This window comes from Trachemys scripta, chromosome 4 (assembly GCF_013100865.1).
Source record: "Trachemys scripta elegans isolate TJP31775 chromosome 4, CAS_Tse_1.0, whole genome shotgun sequence".
Classification (NCBI taxonomy): Eukaryota; Metazoa; Chordata; order Testudines; family Emydidae; genus Trachemys; species Trachemys scripta.
This window is the reverse complement of record NC_048301.1, coordinates 127413032-127432182: the sequence shown is the minus strand read 5'-3', so window position 1 is coordinate 127432182 and position 19151 is coordinate 127413032. Positions and strand designations below refer to the sequence as shown.

General features: G+C 51.1%; 1 protein-coding gene across 1 annotated transcript in view; it reads left to right on the top strand.

Moving 5' to 3' along the window:
* The window catches only part of GRM4 (glutamate metabotropic receptor 4), a 217772-nt gene that overhangs the window by 23050 nt on the left and 175571 nt on the right, over positions 1–19151 (top strand). Inside the window, exon 2 of the mRNA XM_034767394.1 lies at positions 5932–6911. Coding sequence (XP_034623285.1) covers positions 6384–6911 — 528 coding nt within the window. The 5' untranslated portion in view covers positions 5932–6383. The remainder of the gene's footprint in view (positions 1–5931; positions 6912–19151) is intronic.

The following is a 19151-nucleotide window of genomic DNA, read 5'->3' as shown; positions in this document are numbered from 1 at the left end:
GGGAAACAGTGGAGACAATGGGGGATCCATTCTCCTCCTCCCCTGCGATCTCCCACACACTGATGCCACCCTCAGCCAAGTGTTAAAGAAGATCCAATCCAGGAGAAAGAGAGGAGCTGGAGCCTGGATTGTGACTGATGGAGGAAGGAGCGGTTCCTGGCATGCTCACGCAGCAGTGCAGGGTGGGGAGGGAATGCTGTATTGCTTCGGCATCACTTAATAGCAGCTAAGTGCAGCCCAGGTCACAGTCACTTGAAGATCTGAGCAGGGACCAGACAGGCAATGGAAGCAAGGTATGTGGTGAGGTGTGAAACCGTCAGGGCCATACAAACCGACACTGCTAAGGGAAGTGGCAGCAACAGCATGGCCCCTTAGATCAATAGGCCGAGCAGGGGCCCCTTAGATCAATGGGCCAGATTCTGCTTTATTCTCAAGCACCTCAATGTAAACATGGAGTGACCCCTCCAGCTTTGCTCGAGTGAGCTGGATTGTTTACCTCACTGTACAACTTGCATTATACTGGTTAGTGCAGTGTTCAGGAATTGGGGAGTATCCCTTTAAATAGCTTGTGAACCCTCTACCGGTGCTCACTGCCTTCTATGCGTTGCTCTTCTGGGGGCTTCCCATGTGTATATGGGGCAAGGCCTGATGTGTTGTGTATAGTCAGTAAACATGGGGATTTGGATGCTGCTGTACCCATGTGTCGAGAGCAAAAGACGCAACAGCTCGTGTCCTGCTAAGTCACTGAATTGGGAAGAGAGACGGTAGCTGCGGACACATGTAACCAATAACCAGCCTGGTGTGGATGTGGAAACGGGGACTGTCCCGCTCCTGTTCGCCCTGCAGAGCCAGCATGGCTGGGAGGAGAGGGAGTTGGGTTCTAGCTTGGCTCGTGCATCTTCAGTGCAGGTGTTAGCAGTGTCCTAACTAGCTGGCACTGTCCAGCACTGGCAGTGGATGGAGATGGGGCGGTGGGAGAATCTCGGGCCACACCTGGCAAGAGGGTCGGGGGTGGAGCTGTGTGGAAGCCCTGCCTTACCCAAGCCAGGGATGGGGGGGTGGGATCCCCTATTTATAGCACGGGAGGGGTGGCTGTGCTTCCCTTCCCCATTCCCTCTACTTAAAAAGCCTGGCCATTGTATCCCCTCATGAGGTAAAGACCTATGGGGGTGGGAGCCCATGGGAGAAGTAGACTCTGAGGCTCTCCTATGTGGGCATGGAGATGGGGGAGGGCACATTTTCACACACACCCTCCCTATAGTGGAAAAGGCCATGAAGCCAAACATGGGGGATCCCAAGGGATCTGTGGAAGGCCAGTGCCCTCTATCTGGAGGCCTTGTGCCTCCACACTAGGCTTTGATCCACAAGCATCCTCATTACCACTCCCTAGCCACACGGCTCCCCTTGGGGGTTGGGGTTGGCTCTATGGAACAGATAAAACAGCCCTAGGCTTGGGGACGGTGTGTCCCCTGCCACCCCCCCTTCCCCCTCCCCCGACTCATCATCTCTATCCTCCTCTCTCTGTGCAGACCTCCAAGCTGTGCAGGGCCTCAGGGGTCTGCAGTGCATGAGGGGTAGGGATGGGGGCAGTGCTGTGCAGTCAGCTGAACCCTCCCTTCCCCACTGGAGGGCCAACGTCGGCGTCCCCTCTGTGCATTGTTCCGAGGGGACAATCCAGGGGAGGGACTCTGCATCCCTGGTGATGGTGCAGGTACCACAACGCGCCGTTTGACTCCTGGAGCCCAGGTAGAGTTTGTGGGGCTGGCCATTAGTAAAACCATTCCTCACCCCGCAGTGTAAACTGAACAAATCTAATCTGGAGTTGCTGAGACAATAAACTTGGAACCCCAGGTGCTATTTTCAATGGGCCGCTCTCCAGAACTGAGCTGCTCTTTAATTACCTCTCTTCAGGGGGACCAACTGTTAATGCTAAAATGGTTCCAGTTTGATGTTTCTTTTGCAGACTTTTTTGTTTTGGTGCTAGAATGGTAATATTTCATTTTCTCCTATCTCCTCCCTCCTCTTGGTGTTGACTCTGGGCCTATAGATCTCTGAGCAGATGATATAATGGGAGTCAAATTCTGCAGTCCTTCCTTGAGCAAAGCTTGCAGCAACTCCATCTCCAAAGTCCAGGCCTCCAGCCCTAAAGAACTGCTCATGCCCTTTTGGGAGCAGCCAATTCTCACTGGAAGTTTCTTGCAATCCAGATGCTCTGCTCAGTTGCAGGCAGATTCTGTCCTGGCAGCTTTACATTTCAAGCAACCCTCCAAAGCCTCACAAAGGAGTTTAAGGCCAAAGTGAAATTGGCTCGTAGCTAAGGCCAGTCCTTTTTTCTCTGTCAATACTTGGCTCTAGACACTGCCAATACCTGATGCTTTCAAGGAAGGTGAATGGTCTTTAGAATGCACCTGGCCAATTGTACCAGGAGATACATGGAGATGTTTGAAGCAGTGTTGCACGTTGGCCATTTTTTGGTGTTTTTCCCCCCACCCACCTTGAAACTTTAGCTCCTGGAATCATGTTATTACATGACCATCTTAGTTCATATTTAAAAAAAAAAAAGTTTCTAGCCCTTGTGGGTTGTGGAGAAAAGCTCAAGAACATGAAGTCTAAAGGCTCAAAAGGCCAATAAAAGCCTCAGACATATTCTATTTTAAAATCCCATCAGGCTTGGGGGGAGGGATAGCTCAGCGGTTTGAGCATTGGCCTGCTAAACCCAGGGTTGTGAGCTCCATCCTTGAGGGGGTGATTTAGGGATCTGGGGCAAAAATCTGTCTGGGGATTGGTCCTGCTTTGAGCAGGGGGTTGGACTAGATGACCTCCTGAGGTTCCTTCCAACCCTGATATTCTATGATTCTGATGAATGATTTTTGAATGCTGGGGAGAGACAATGCTATAGGATAGAACAGGCAATGCTCCTCCACATGCCCTACAGTTTCAGTTGGTTCCCTGAAGCCTGAGATTGGATCGCTCCATCCTCAGTTCTTGAATAGCTACAGCTGTTGCTGTGACAGATGGACAGTTGCTCTGTAATAAATTGTTATGAATCCTGTGTGTGACGGAATCATGGAGCTGGACTGTCTAGCTAGATTGCGTTTATGCAAGTTACCCGCCATCCATGACCCCTTGTTCTTGTAGGGTGGAGCCGTGTAGAAGGGAGGCCATGATGAGTTACATAGAGCCAGATTTTCTGAAACACTTAGGCCTGCCTCAGGTACCAGGGTGCTGGATGCAATGAAAAGAACTAGACTAGGTAGATCGGATCGAGGTGTGAGTCTCAGGGCTGGGGTACATGAGCATTGCCCGACTGAAATCAGAGCTACGTGGATTCATAGCAGCTGAGGACCCAACTGTGTGCATCCATCATGGATATACTGAGTGCCCCTTGCCTCCCCTCTTCAGATTTGTGCCAGATGTGGTGGTGGAATGCATCTAGAGCATAACAGGGTGAATTTTTCTGGGCTGGAGGAAGAGTGCTTTCTGGAACAGAGGCGCAGCAGCCTTCGCTAGAAGAGATTTCAGAGGCTGCGTCCCTTTGCAAGACATGTCCAGGTCTGTATATGTATTGTCGCTGCTTTAGGAACCCTTATCCCCTTGGATGGGTTGTGTGCGTGGGATCTGATTAGGATCTGGTCCAACAGTTGTAAAAATAAGAATGACACTCCCAGCAATGACACCTCTTCAATGGCACCAGCCAAAAAGAAAGAAATGAATAAAATCGTTAATTAAAAAAAAAAATTCTAAACCTCAAACTCTGCCCCAAGCCAAGCTTTTACCCTGCAAATGGAGAAGAGCCAGAGACTCCATGGAGTCTGCTAGGGACTTCACTATTGCTATTGATTTTACAGGGAAGTCGCTCGGCTACTATAACGATAGGCAGCAGGATAAAACTCTCCGACAGACCAATAAAGCAGCCCTATGGTTGGTGCAGTCGCCCCCCAGGAGATCGCCTTCTGCAGAGCATTACATAGCTGCCTCTTTTGGGATTAGTAGCAATAGAAATCAAAATAAAATATAGCAGCAGGAATATTTCCATGGGGTGGAATTCACCCCTCTACACAAGGGCTGGTCCCAGGATTGATTTTCACCTCCCAGTGAGCAAATGTTTCTTCTGATGCTCTCGCTTTCTACGGAAGTTCTCGAGACTCGACCCCGGCGTTGGTGACTGGCAAACACAAGGGAGGGTGTGAATCCCTGAGGCTAGGGGTGATCCAATTCTTTTGCTCTATTCGCCCAGCTCTGATTGAGGCCTAGAGTGACCAGATGTCCCGATTTTATAGGGACGGTCCTGATATTTGGGGCTTTTTCCTATATAGGCTCCTATTATTCCCCCCCCCCCCACATGCTGTACTGATTTTTCACACTTGCTGTCTGGTCACCCTATTGAGGCCGGTCAGCCCGAGGTGCGTTTGCAGCTCAGGACTGGGAGGGCAGAAGGGGCGGTGGGCCAGAATGTGAGGTGCTTGGGCAGCGCGTGTGAGCTCAGGATGGTACAGCCAGGAATGCTGCAAAGCAGGCCGAATATAAACCAATAATTCAGGCCGTGCAATTTTGGGTGACTGTTGTGTTTTTTTTTTTTTTAAGTACTTGGAGGATTTCTCTCTCCCTTGTTGTGTTTTACCTGGCTGTGATTAGAAAGAAGGAGCTTGGGTAGATCTGCTGTGGAATGGGGAAGTGTTGTAGGACTGGAACTGCAGACCCAGCTGCAGGTCAGGGGCATGTGTGCGTGAGTGCCGATTGGATCCTGGCTGCACTCTGCTTGGCTCTTATCCGCCTCTCAGCTCCATGATTGAGGAACGTCACCATTTGTTCCCTGTACGCAGCTCTGCCCCCTCCCTCCAGTCCCCAGGACCCTGGATCTCTGCTGAGGTTGGGGGAGATGGGTGACACAGTGGAGGGAGCTGTTTGCACACTTACGTTGAGTTGCTCTAGGAAGGAGGGAATAGAAGGTTGTGCCCTAGGATTTGTGTTCAGCTGTGACTAACAGCTTCTCCTGGAGGGGCTTTCTTTGCGGACAGGGGTGTGTGTGTGTGTGTGTGTCTCTCTCTCTCTCTCTCTCTGTGGTCAGTGTTGTACCATACACCAATCCTGTTCCTTCTGCTTCCCTGCTCTTCTTTAGAGTCTTTCAATAAATAGCAGCATCCAAGTGGATTTACTATGCGGTGTCTGTGGCCACAGAAGCCCAGTCCGCAAGGACTACCGCTCCCAGCATACAATGCTTCCTCTTGATCTGAGTTGCCTTGAGCAGGGGAGAAAACAGACTAGAGGAAAAGAGCTGGCTCTGGAGAGCTGGTGGGTGCCCAATAGAACAGACCGAGGGCAAATGCCATCCCGATGGGTGGAGGGAGGGATGCATTGTCCCAGCTCAGCAGGTTATTAACTCCTGTAGCTGACATGGTGCCTCTTAGTAAATGGGGCCTGACCCTGTAATTCCCCAGCTCAGCGAACTCCAGTTAACATTGGTGTAATGCATGTACCCTCCGGCCTGACAGCCGTGAGGATGCATTTCCTAGTGGTTAAAGCATGAGGCTGGGGTGTGAGACATGGCTTGCACCCATCTGCCGCTAGCCCTGCGTAACTGTCATCCAGTTGCCGCCCTTCTCCGTGCCTCAGTTTCCCCATGTGTAAAAGGAGGAGAACGTTTTCCTAACAGAGTCAGGCGTGAGGCTTAATTAACATTTTGAGATCCTTGGCTGTAGAAAAGCCCCTCCCAGAGCAGTCAGCATCTCTTCCGTGGCTGCTGAGCTGGGGTCAGAATTTAGCGAGAGACCCAGCGCGGTGCCACTGGGCAGCACAGGCTGGGAGCTAGGGAGAGCCACAGGGTCTAGCGTGTTCATTTCTGTTGAGCTCCCTGATGAAAGATCTGAATAGCTGATGTCCTCTTTATGCCTCTATTTAATTCTCTCTCTCTCTCTTTTTATCCCTTTCAAGGATTGTGGAGCCAGGAACAGAGGGTTTTGGTTGGTTTGTTTCTTCACCCTCTTCTCCTTAACAGAAAGTGATGCAGAGCCCAGCACCTTCCTCTAGCCGCTCAGCGGGAATCCTCCAAAGGGCTGGGCAAAGGACCTTGTAAAAACCAGCCCACCTTAGGAATCTCCTGTCTTTGGCCGCCTGCTGTGAGATGGATTCTGGAGCAGACCAGAGCTGCTGATGGGAAAGTGACTGAGAGGGGAGAAGGAAACCATGCTGCGTCCCCTCGGAAAGGCTGCAGCTGGACTTGACGCTGCCTTTCCCTTGGCTCTCTGAGAAGCTACCCCCACGCTCCCTCCTTGGTAAGTCTTCAAGCTGGAGCCGGGCTGCGGAGCCAGGGAGGCGAAGGGGGCTCAGTGCCGCATGGCTCTCTAGGCTGCGTGTCGGGGCAGGGTTTGGGCGTGTCATTGGCGATGCCTGGGAAGAGCCGGGGATATTTTTGCATGGAGCAGCTCTCCTTCTGCCTACTCCTGAGTGCTTGCAGCTGCTGGTGGAACCCGGCCAGCTCGGCTAAACCAAAGGGCCAGGGGCATCCACACATGAACTCCATCCGCCTCGACGGGGATATCACCCTGGGAGGCCTCTTCCCCGTGCACGGCCGGGGCGCCGAGGGCAAGGCCTGTGGTGAGCTGAAGAAAGAGAAGGGCATTCACCGGCTGGAGGCCATGCTCTTCGCCCTGGATCGCATCAACAACGACCCTGACCTGCTCCCGAATATCACCCTGGGCGCTCGCATCCTGGACACCTGCTCTCGGGACACCCACGCTTTGGAGCAGTCGCTGACCTTTGTCCAGGCCTTGATCGAGAAGGACAGCACCGAGGTGCGGTGCATTAACGGCGGCCCCCCCATCATCACCAAGCCGGAGCGCGTGGTGGGGGTGATCGGTGCCTCGGGTAGCTCCGTCTCCATCATGGTGGCCAACATTCTGCGCCTGTTCAAGGTAATGTCCCATGCTTGCCATCCCCTGCCCTGCCCCTGCGGGGAACCCCTCCCGCCTTCCCTCCACCCCCTTTGTGGCCGGGGAAAGGAACACCTGGGGTGACCGATGGTTCAATCTCTGCTGTACTGGCTAAAATAACCCACCAGTGACTGTTAAGAACAGAGTATTGTAGGCGTTTTAACAATAACGAAATGCACTAACTGCTCCCTCCCAGGCAGGGGAAGCTAAGAGGGTGGGTGGGAGGGGAGAGCGAACTCTTTGCGGGTGTCCAAAGAATCCCCCGTCTCTCCAGGGGATTCTGGTTCTGCCCTTCCCCACCCCACACCCTGTAACGATGATGCCTTTAGTTAAAGGGCTCCCCCCGCCCCTTCATTCTCTCCTTCATGTGCCCCTGATTTTAATGTGGTTGGATGCTCTGCAGAGGGCACGGGGAGGGATTATTGTAGGGCTCTCTTTACAGATGAGAGAGAGATGCATGCTGGTGGGGGAAGGGAACGGGAGGTTTGCCCTGTGAAAGACATTCCTCACCTGCAGGAGGAGGGAGATCCCTGCTCCATGCGTGGGGTAATTTCCTTTGCCTTGTGGGGGCGGCTTACCTGGTTCACATTTCATCATCTGTTTTTAGAGGCAGAAGGGACGACCTTGTGATGGAGATGTGAGGGCCACTGCTTGGCTGTGTGAGCTTGGGCAAGTCCTGTCACTTCTGAGTCACAAATTCCTTTGTAAAATAGGCAATAATGACACTCAAAAGCTGGCCTACTGGTTGGGGCGCTAGCCTGGGCCTTGGGAGACCAACGTTCAATGCCCAGCTCTTCCTCACTTCCTATGTGACCTTGGGCAAATCACTTGGTGTCTCTCTGCCTCAGTTCCCTGTATGTACCATGGGGTTAATAGCACTGCTGGGCATCGCAGGTGAGGATCAATACAGTAAAGATTCTGAGATGCTGATTAGATGTGGGGCCATATAAGTTACAAACATTTGCCTCTTCTACCATCTGGGGCAGTGGTGCTGGAATAGTTTGTATAGTGCAGGTGCTGGGAACCATGAAAGCAAACTGTAAACCCTGTATATGATGGAAACCACGTCAATCCAGGGGGTGCTGGTGCACCCCTAGTTCCAGCACCCCTGGTCAGGGGTAGAGCTCTGCGCCTCTCCTTTCCAAAGCTCCTAGTGCTTGAGCTACAGGCGAATCACAGGTGGTGGTACTGGGCCTGTGACACACAGAAAATCAGTTCTGATTTCCTCCACTAGAGGGCAGTGACCACACACACCAGGTTGCTAATAACCTCCAGGCAGCAAAATTAACTCACTGTTTGCAGAGCACAGTTCCTGCTCCCTGATAGAAGGCGCTATATCAGGGCAAAATATTGTTACCGTGTGGTCCCATGCTGATCTAGTCCTGTGGTCCCTCCCTCTCCACCCAGAATGAGTATCTGAATCCCACCCCTCCTGCCTGCTTGAACATGCTTGCAGCATCTCCTTTCTCTCAGGACAATTGACTGAGCAAAGCCCTGTTGGGTTATGGGTGGAATGTACTAAGCGTGTTTGTTGTCCCCCTGGGTGAGCGCTCCCATGTGCCTCGTGGCCTTGCGGCTTCATTATTGAGACAACTGGTCTTGGGACACTTCGGGAGCCTAATCAGAGCTGGGTGTCTGGGGGGACATGCTGTCGGTGGATATGAGAGAGAAGGAGACTGATGATGAAAGGGATTTGGAAGGCCAGTTTCAAAATAGAAACACTGCTCTGCTGCCCTGGGGGGTGATCTCCCAAGCTGAACAGGTGTGGGATGAGGGACCCTACGGAAAGCCTGGGCGCACCATAGGAAATGGAGTTGGGGGCTCAGCGGATGGCAGTGATCAGTTCCCCACATTCCAGCAGGATTCCATGTGGTGCCAGTTCCCGGAGCAGGTGTGAAACTGAGGTCCTGACCTCTCAGGTCATTAAAGTTCCCGTGGCAAGTTTTGAAAGAGTTATGGCCAAATTCCTAATGATTTATAAATGGGGGATGATGGCACTTCCCCACCTCCCGGAGTGCTGTGAGGATGGTGAAGCACGGTGTTGCTAATGGAGATTCTCCTTTAGCTCCAAATGCAGGGATGTGTGCTTTTAAGAGTGGGAGGTCAGGGGGGAAGATCAGAGACCTACTGCTAAGTGACCACAGGGTGCACCTGTGAATTTCCTAGGCGGCGGTGAAGTTTTGTTGCACTGCACAGTGCAGTGAGAAAAGTCGGTACCTTGTGTTGAAACCCCCTATCTGGCGATACCGCTATGCTGTTAGGGGACAACATGCAAATTCCTCCCCTGGCTCCTTTCTAATCTCCTTGCCATGCTGCTGGTTGGTTGCATTTCTACTGCCTGGGGCGATGAACTTGGCAGCTCTCCTGAACTAGCAGGCTGGAGGGGTGTGTGTGTGTGTGTGTGTGGACAGGACACCTCCAAGGGAAACCCAGGATGCTGCAAGGGGGCTTGATTTAGCAGGGTGTTCTTTTCCTCCCAGGGTCGGTAATGAGCTAGTGCCCCACGCTGCCAGAGATGCCTTCTTAGGGGCGACACATAAAATTGAGGTCCTGACCACGAGTTCTTCTAAAACAAAACAACAGAAGCCAACAAACCCGGGGCGCTTTTCATAAAAGCAGGTCTGTTAGCCCCAGTGGCTAAATTCCAACCCAGGTAACCTTTTCAGGAGCTCAGATCTCATCTGGTGGAGACTGGTTTGCTAATATGAACAAATTGCACAACAGAAATCAACCTAGGAGTCACTTGCAGGAGTCCTTTTTGCAGAGTGTTGTCAGAGCGTTCTAATGGCCAGTTGGAGCTGTTCATCACTCAGCTCTTAGTCATGCATGGATTCCAGGGAGGTCATTGGCAGGGTTTTTAATAAAATACTGTTCCACTGAGTTCTTATGGTGATTGCTTGGCAGATGGAGGGACTTGGTAAAGTCTATACCCCGTCCTAGGAGAGAACAAGCATGTCGGAAATGCTTCCAAACGGTGAGACGTGTTCTACTGTGCCTATGATGGCATTATGGGATTGGGTCCCACTGTGATAGTTGTACAAGTAAAGGACAGGCCCAGCCCAGCAGACCGTGCAGGGTAAATAAAGGTGGACTGTAAAAGGTGGGCGTGGGGGAGAGAAAAGAGAACTCATGGCTACACAGACTGGCTGTATAGACTATATTGTAATGCATGTGCAGAAAGGGACAGACTGAAGATTGCAAGGCCAGTTTAAATGCTGGCATTTCTAGCTTGGGAGTGTTTGACTTTACAGGCTATGTAATTATTTGTATGATAGAAGCCCTTCGGGGTACGTCCATGCTGCAGTTGGGGGCGTAATTGCAACATGGGTCAACATACATAGGCTAACGCTACCCACGCTAGCCTGGCTAAAAATAGTAGTGCGGCCACTGTGGCGTTGGCTGTACAAACCTTGCAGGGACCCTGCGTGCATACTCGCAGCGCTAGCCTGCACCGAAGCCCTTGCTGCTTCGTCTAGGTTACTACTTTTAGCCCTGCTACCTGGGCACGTCTACCTGCGGTGCAGTAGTGCCTCAGATTGCAATATAGACCTACCTATAGAGGCCCCGAATATACACATAGTCCCTTCCCCAAAGAGCTCACCGTCTGAATAGACAAGATGAGCCAAGGGTGAGAGAAAGGAAGGATTATCATCCCCATTTTACAGATGGGGAACTGAGGCCCAGAGAGATGCCGTGACTTGACCAAAGTCACCTCAGCCGTCTGTGGTAGAAGTAGGATTTGAATCCAGATCTCCCAAGTTTGAATGCAGAGCCCTAACCCCAAGATGATCCTTTCTCTCTAGCTAACTGTGGGGACTACAAGTGCTGTGAAACCATTCTGCTTGGGCTCTGTTTGCTGTCACATTCTGTGGGCTGCTAAGCCCTTCCCATCTTTCACGGTTGCGATGGCATCAGTCAGATGAGTTCGAGACTCCCTCCACGCAGTTGTCATCTATAGACTGATGCTCTCAACTCATCTGCCTGCAAACAGATAGCACACAGAGGCATTTTAATGTATATCATCATGACACCAGTTATTGCAGATGATTGGATAATGGGCTATGGATTATATACCCAAAGCTTGAGATCATATCTTCCCTTAATTCCCGAGGAGCAGAATGATTGCTATAACTTGACGTGTTTATCATTGGGAGATGAAGGCAGCTATCTGTTACAGAGTCATGGTAAGGACACCATGATGAAGACTGCATCCGTACTCCAGGGGATTCACGGTATCCTGTAGCTCCTGGGATCTGTAGCGTATGAGGGTGTTGTGGGAAATGTACCCAAGGCTTGAATAGTCACATGATGGACTGATGCTTCTTGGCACCTCTGTGTTGCTGTTGTGGGCTAAAAGCTTGTGGCTCCACCCGCAGGTGCAGCATGCCTTCTGGGAGTTGGCTGAGTAAGGTCAAAAATGGCATTTTGGTTCTACTTTGGTCTAGCTTTGTCCCTCTGAAAGGCCAGGTATGAACTAGCTTGGTTCCTATGGATCAATACCTCCTGTTGAAAATTATTATTTACTTTAGGTCTCTAAGTATCCTACCCTTCCTAGTTCAACCTCGTAGAGGATTTTTAGCAGCCGATCTGACTGCCTTCTCTCTCACCTTGTGTGTTATCTTATTGCCAGGCTTAGTATTTTACTCCTGGGGGAATTCTGCACCAAAAAAATAAACAATTCTGCGCACAGTTTTTTAAAATTCTGCATGTTTTATTTGTCAAAATAACACAATATAATCATGCCAGTTTTCAATAATTTTGGTCACTTGCAGACCAAAAAAAAAAAAAAAAAAAATCAGGAAATGTTTTTTGACAAATAGTTTCCTTATTAGGTATATTAATACATAACTTTGAGTAATTAATTTAAATTAAAATACAGAAATGTATTTCCTGCACCCTTCAGAAGCAGTTCAAAGGCTTGAGGGAGCTGGGGTAATGGAGGAGCTGAGGGAGAGGTATGGAGCCTGGAAGTGAACCTGGAGGGTTGTTGTGGGTGGGTGGGAGAAGTATGGAACAGGATTTTTTTTTGGGGGGGGGAGATCATAAGGGAGTTGGGGAGCCTCCCCCATGCAGATGTTGGCTGACCCCAAGCCTCTCCCATGTGGCCCTGCAGCCCCCCCTCCCATTCAGTGCCTGGCTCAATGCTGTCACCCTACTAGCTCCTGGGTCTGCACCCCAGTCTGCCCCCCCGCTACCCTTTCTGAATCCCAGTCTGTGACCCCCAGGTGCCCCACTCTGTCTGTTGTAACCTGGCTCCATGGGGTCAGGGTGCTGTGATGCATGCAGTTGGCTCTGGGCTGTTCTGGCACTAGAGCGGCCTCTGGCGGGTGAAAGGCAGGACTGCAGCACTTCTTGGTTCAGTGTATTTTCTGAGGGGGTGGGGAAAAACTCTGTGCCTGACATGAATTCTGTGCACGTGCAGTGGCACAGAATTCCCCCAGAAGTAGTATTTGTTAGCCATTTGGTCTAGCCATTTGTGTGGCTGGCCTGTTGGTTGGTGTATAGGATGTGGCATTACCATAGGAACCTCTGGGTTCTATGCCTGGTTCCCCTGTGAAGCCTTTGTGTGACACTGAGCAGCCAGGTGGCTTTTCTGTGCCTCACTTTCCTCATATGTAAAATCAGGATCATGACGTGGCCTAGCGGATAGAGCACTGGGCTGGGACCCAGGAGACTTGGGTTCTATTGCTAGTTCTGCCCCGTGACTTTGGGCAAATCATGTCATTGCCCCGTGCCTCAGTTTCCCCATCTTTAAAACGGGTTAAGGATACTAGCCTCCTTTTATAAAGCACTTTGAGATCTATGGATGAAAAGTGCTAGATAAGAACTAAGCCTTATTAGTATTACTTGTCTTGTCCCATTTAGGTTGTAAAACATTTCAGGGAAGGGTCTGTCTCTTACAAAGGTGGGGTGGACGGTCCTGGTGTTCTGGAATCCTAGATGCCACCATAAGACAAATAACAATGAAGAGTCTTGAAACTCTGATCCTTCTGGGTGAACGGGGCTGTCTCTAATGCACAAAGTTCTGTTCTGATTTTTGTCCCCACCTCCATGTAATCCCAGTAGAATTCCAAGGACTCTTTAATTACTTTCTTTCTTGCTGAGCACTTATTTATACGCGGTAATGTCCCTGGGCTAGAAAGTGTATTTGAACAAGACCCCCCTTAGCAGCAACTGGCAGAGATACAGGGAAGCGCATAGATAAATGTAAATATAATGCAAATGCAGAAGCAGCTGCAGTGGAATATCTATAAGCAGAAAACATGGACCAAGAGCAAACTCTTCACCTGGAGTGCAGGTTCCCAGCTCTGGTTCACGGCATCTATTTCCTTCCCCAACATCTTGGAACCCACTGTCTTCTCGCCAAGATTTTTTTTGTCCCCCTCCTCTTGGTCCCTTTGCCCCGCAAGCTGCAATGAGTTTTGTGCTCTCCTGGGAGAGCTGGAGGCTGTTAGCTGAGACAGAAAAACAGATCGCTGATGGAGTTTGATTTTTTCCTGGGTCTCTTTTTAAAACGCGTTAATGTTCCAAGCGATGAGCGAGAGGGCTCTTCAATAATTAAAATAATATAAATTAGAGGGAACAGGAGAAAACTTAAAAGCCATTTGCTGAGACAAAAAAGATTGAATGCATTCGCTTCAGAGAGGAATGGGGAGGGAGGGGGAGAGGAGGCAAGAATGAAAGACAGGTGGAGAAGAGAGGAAAAATGTTCTTTAATTTTTATTATTTTAACCTCAGTCCATTTTTATTTTTATGCAAAGAGCCATGTAAAAATGGCAGGATGGAGGCTGCACAACCCTATCTAGGTTCAATCTGTTTTAGGTGCTTATCCAGCCTCTGTCACCATAGTGTAATCTGAGCACCTCACAATCTTTTAGGCATTTATCCTCACCTCTGCTCTAGGCAGGGCAGGGCTATTACCCCATTGTACAAATGGGGAACTGAGGCACAGAGGTGCTAAGTGACTTACCCAGGGTCACACGGGGAGTCTGTGGCAGAGCAGGGAATTGAACCTAGGTCAGTGTGTGCCTTGGCTACACAGGAAAGTTTTAATGGTTCCACTGATGTAGTGATACCAGTGTGAACCCCTGTATGGATGCTTATTTTGATCTCAATGGATTTTTTTCTATTTAGCATAATCCCTTTTCCAAGCTGCATCTGCTACACCAAAGACGAGCCCTTTGATGTTGGAATAAGAGTGTCCAAATGGGGGGTTATACTGGTATAATGATATACGTTGAAATTTACATCCCAGACTACAACATTTTTTTCTCATGTAGGCAAGGCCTAAGATATGGCTTTGACAGACCTTGCAGGAATGAATCTATTGCTTTACCTATGCTAGAGGAACACAGGAACTGTCACGCTGGACCAGACCACCTAGTCTAGTATCCTGTCTCCAACAGTAGCCAGCAAAAAGCTGCCTCAGAGAAAGGAGCAAGAGCCCCCTGGAGGAGCCAGAGGTGGGATCCCCTGGGAGCAGGTTAAGTTTCTTCCTGACCCCCAGTAGTTGGAGCCTACCCTGTTAAGCTGGGTAACCTGCTAAGGTCTAACTGGTAGGTTTCGATTGCTCTCCAAACTCTTGGTGGTTTTTCATCTGTCACTGTTAGAACTCTGGATATTCTCATGATCCATATACACATCCAATCTTTGTATGCTGGTAAATTCTTAACCCCCCGTGTTCTCTTGTGGCAATGAGTCCCACAGGTTGATCCTGCATCGTGTGGGGAAAATCTCTCTTAACTTTTCATCTGGTTTAAATTGGGTGCTTAAGTAGCCTTAGTTCCCTCTAGCACGATTGTGGAATAGCCCTTTCTCCCTGTCCCTGTACATAATTTCCCCAATTGGTTAGCAACCGTGCTACATGCACTGGGGTATTCTTAGGACTCAATATCAACTCGAACTCAGTCTCAGTATCCACCTGTGTCCTTTTAGCGACAAAATAGAAAGTGGTCCTGGGTGCAGTAGCACAACTAGTGTAAATGGTTTTCCTCCTGCTGTCCCACATTGCCCTGGTTCACGGCTGAGGGGGCTTGTGTGGTTTCCTTTCTGATCTTCATTGCACTGGAAAGAACTGGGCACTTTCCAGTACCGTGTTGCATGCGCCTGGTCCCTCTGTGGTGACCGGCTTCTATTGGCATTGGCCTGTGAGCTGACCTAGAAAATAACCATTGTTAGTAGCCACTCTTCCTCTGGGACCAGGGTTGCGTCAAAGAAATCTGGTCCCTTGCAAAGTCATGGGCTCCAGTCCATGGAGAGACCCAGATTCCACTTGTGTGAAGTCTTCTCCTTCTGCCTGCCCCAAACTCCTACATCATGCAGGGTGTGTGTGTGTGTGTGTGTGTGTGTGTGTGTGTGTGTGTGTGTGTGTGTGTGTGTGTGTAGTATTGGGCCGTGCAGTGCATGAATGTATCCCAGTGTGCCTGTTATGGCTGTCTAAAATGGGGCTGTAATCTTGGCATATAGAAGGAACAGGCATGTGACCTATAGGAAGCCAGATGTAAAGCTTTCTGCTTCTTAGGCAGGGGCAGCAGCCGCGAGAGGCCCAAGAAGGGAAACCCTGGGTGTTTCCTGTATTCATGGGAAATAACATGGAAGGACTCCATGCTTGTCAAATTAAACTGTTTTCTTTGTTAAGAGAACTGTTTACAGAGATGCTGCAGCTGCAGCAAGCATGCTAGCCATGTGCACACAGACTGACTTCCCCTGGTACCTTCTCCAAATGCATCCCCCCTGCAACCTGTACTTCTCTCTCCAAATTCTGTGCAGAATTGATACACCGGGGGTAGGGGTCAGGGGATCTCTCCATAATAGCCAGCAAGGGCTATAATAGAGGGAGGGTGTGTCCTCTCCCCTCCCAGCTGGGAAACCCTTGGGTGGTTAGTCTCCGTATCTGAGTTTATTTGGCATCTTGTTAGCTGATGATAAAGTGAGTCCGAAGCCAAGGCTGGTGCAAGGATATTTTGTGCCCTAGGTGAAACTTCCACCTTGCGCTCCCCCCCCTTCCCCTCCCCCCGGAGCATCGCTTATTATAAACTTTCAAAAATGAATTCTGCATAATGTGGCATTGTTCATTAGAATTAATACAAGGGGGTCAGAGGAGATGATCACAATGGTCCCTTCTGGCCAGGGGAACCTATGAGCAAGGAGGAGGCTGAGAATGCCCCCAGCTCACAGCGTCTCTAAACGTTGCCAGGCTCTGAGTACTTCGCCCTCCGGGGGGGACCCAGGGGCAAGGAGGGCAGAGCCAGGCTCTCCCAGGGAGCAGTGAGGATCTCCCTGGGGATTAGGGCTGGCTCCCTGCATCGGCACAGTGCCACTGGGGGGGGGGGGGGAGTCAGTGGTTTGAAACAGCACCTGCGCCAGCCCTTTCCCTCCGTCATGCTGTGGGGTTTAGTTTCACTTTCCCTCACCCCAGGAGGCAGCTGCGCCAGACCCCAGACGCGGCGTGTTGGAGGGCGATGCTCACCTGAGCTCAGGACCACGTCCTGCCTCTCCCAACGGCTCCATCCCTCGGCTGCGCTGGTCGCTGCACCCGGCCGGCTGTCTCCTCCTTGCTCCGCCGCAGGCTCCCACTGACCGTCCTGCGTGGCGCCCCTCACTGTGGGGGTGGGTTTGTTATGGAGGCCTTGCTCCCCGCCCTGCCCCGCTCAGCTGACTCCTGTGATGCCGGACACCACTTTTTGGCACCCCCAAAGCTTGGCGCCCTAGGCGGCCGCCTAGTTCACCTAGTGGTTACACCAGCCCTGCCCCAAGCACGGGGACTTGATGTGCCTTGAAGTTGGCTCTTTATCTTTGCTCCCGGCTGTTTGAAGTTGAATACCAGCATACACTTAAAATGTAGGGGTTTACGGGGGGGGAGAGAATATAGGGGGCAGGCAAGCCCCCTGTATCTAGAATCAATGGGACAGAGCCAGGGTCCTCCTGCGAGGATCAGATTGCGTGACTGAGGCCTGAGCCGAAAACTAACATTTCCGAGCAGTGAAATGACACTGAATTTTGCAGGTCTCACCTTTAGAATTTCCGTGTGACTCTAAGCACCCTCCCCTCCCCCATGATCTTGGAGCCTGGGGGATTTTTAACGGTGAGACCGAGACCACGCAAAGGTCGGACAAGTGTCCCTTGTGCTGGAGAGCATCCTGCAGAGAGAGTTGTTGATAAAGGAGCCCTGTGGTCTGGTGCTAAAGTCTGCTCAATCAGTCGGGATGTGTGGGCAGCTTGTGGTGGTAAAGGGGTTGTTTATGCAGATGCAAGAATTTTGTCTAAGAAGACACTGACTGAAAATAAAACGGAAAAGGAAACGTGAGGGAGGGAAAGAGAGAGAGAGAAAAGCAAAGCTTCTAAATGGAGCCGTAAAACCAATAAACAAAGCCTAATTATTGTACAGCTAAAAGCGAGATCTTATGGAGGCAACTTCCTCCTTTTGTTCCAGGGAGAGTCTTTTGTGGTGGCTTAATTAAAAACAAGTGCTTGGTTTTGTTTGCAGTGGAATCTGAAGGCTCTGATTTGTGCTGGCACATTGGTTCCTAGCCGGATCTGGCAGTCCTTGGGAAAAGTTGGCTATGAAGGAGCTGGGTGGATTACGTTTGGTGGAATGGGCGTGTGGGAAGAGGAGAGGACAGGATGGAAGCTAGCGCTGGAGAAACTGGATAATTAAAAAAATGATGATGAGGGCAGAGAGAAGAGGAGAGGTGGAGTAGAAGGAAGGGTGGCAGAGAATGACTAGGCGAGGGGTGGTGGTGGACTGAAATGATGGGGTGGTGGGAGACCCTGTTGTATAGACTGCAGAGAAAAGCTTTGCTAGCAGAGCAAGGCTCCTGTCCCGCAAACTGCTCCATGTGTGCTAAGAGCGGGTGTGAAGCCATTCTGTAGTGCACCACAGGTTTTATCAGGCTTGCAAAATCCAGCATCTACAAGACCCATTCTTAAGCACCACCTTCTCCATTAACCAACTACTTATCTGTGTACAGACACTGAGCACTCTGGTAACACCATGGGGAAGGGATCCTATGACCAAGGGCTTTGGTGGGGCTCGGTGTAGGTGCAGTCCCAGTGCCTGGAAGCCTATCCCATTAGCCAGTTCTTCTCTTCTGGAATGCAGCGGGACTACTTGCTTATCTTTTAATCATGCACTTTGCTGGCTCGGGGTCCCCAAGAGAACGTGAGCAGGATGTCAGCTGTTCCTTCCATGCTCTGCCATCTCATGGAGGCTTCTCTTCCTCCCGGTATCCGCCTTGATCATAGCCAGCAAGGGCGGGATGAGGAACAGAGCTCCCCACCTGAACTAATTTCAAACCCTTGCTGAATTCTCCCCTTCTCTGACAGCCAGTACCCCCACCCTCCCGTGGCTGACGGACAGGTGTGGTAGCTTAGCTTGGATACGCTCGCTAAGCAAGCAGGCCTCTTGTTTTGTATGCATGGTACCTAAGGAATGTTTATTGATCTCAGAAATTTGGCTGCAGCATGAGGTTTCCTCGAGGCCTGGGCGGCAATCCCTGGGTGACCCATTAAGTGAGGTTTGCATTCCGGGAAAGGAGGAGTGCATGTGAGTGACAGGTGGGGCTTAGCATTGAGTCTAGGCATTGTTTGTTTGGCTCCAGGGCATATGCCGCACCAAATGCTGCAGCTGTATTTCCTCAGAATTAAACTGTTTGTGAATAACACTTGCTGCTGCTTTCGGGGCCGAGCCAAAGCTGTTGGAGATAATTGCGGCGAGGCCCAAGATGGGCTTTCTCCATAAGGACCCCCTCTGAGCAGGGCCGGTGCAACCTATTAGGCAATCTAGGTGGTCGCCTAGGGCGCTAGCATTTGGCGGGGCGGCATTTTCTTTGGTGGCGACCGCAGCGGCCAGATCTTCGGCCACCCCGGTCGTCATCGGCATTTAGGCAGAGGGAGCTGGGGCAGGGGGGCGCGGGGAGGGCCGCCTGCAGCAAGTAAGGATGGGGGGGCGGCACGCAGGGGAACTCCCCGCCCCAGCTCACCTCTGCTCCGCCTCCTCCCCTGAGCACGCTGCCCCGCTTTGCTTCTCTCCCTCCCAGGCTTGCAGCACCAAACAGCTGATTGGTGTTGCAAGCCTGGGAGGCGGGAGAAGTGGAGCAGCGATGGCGTGCTCGGGGAGGGGCGGAGCAGAGGTGAGCTGGGGTGGGGAGCTGCCGCACGGCTCCCCGGGCGGGGGGGGGAAGAGCTGCCATGGGGGTGAGGGCGCCTCAGGGCGGGGGGGGG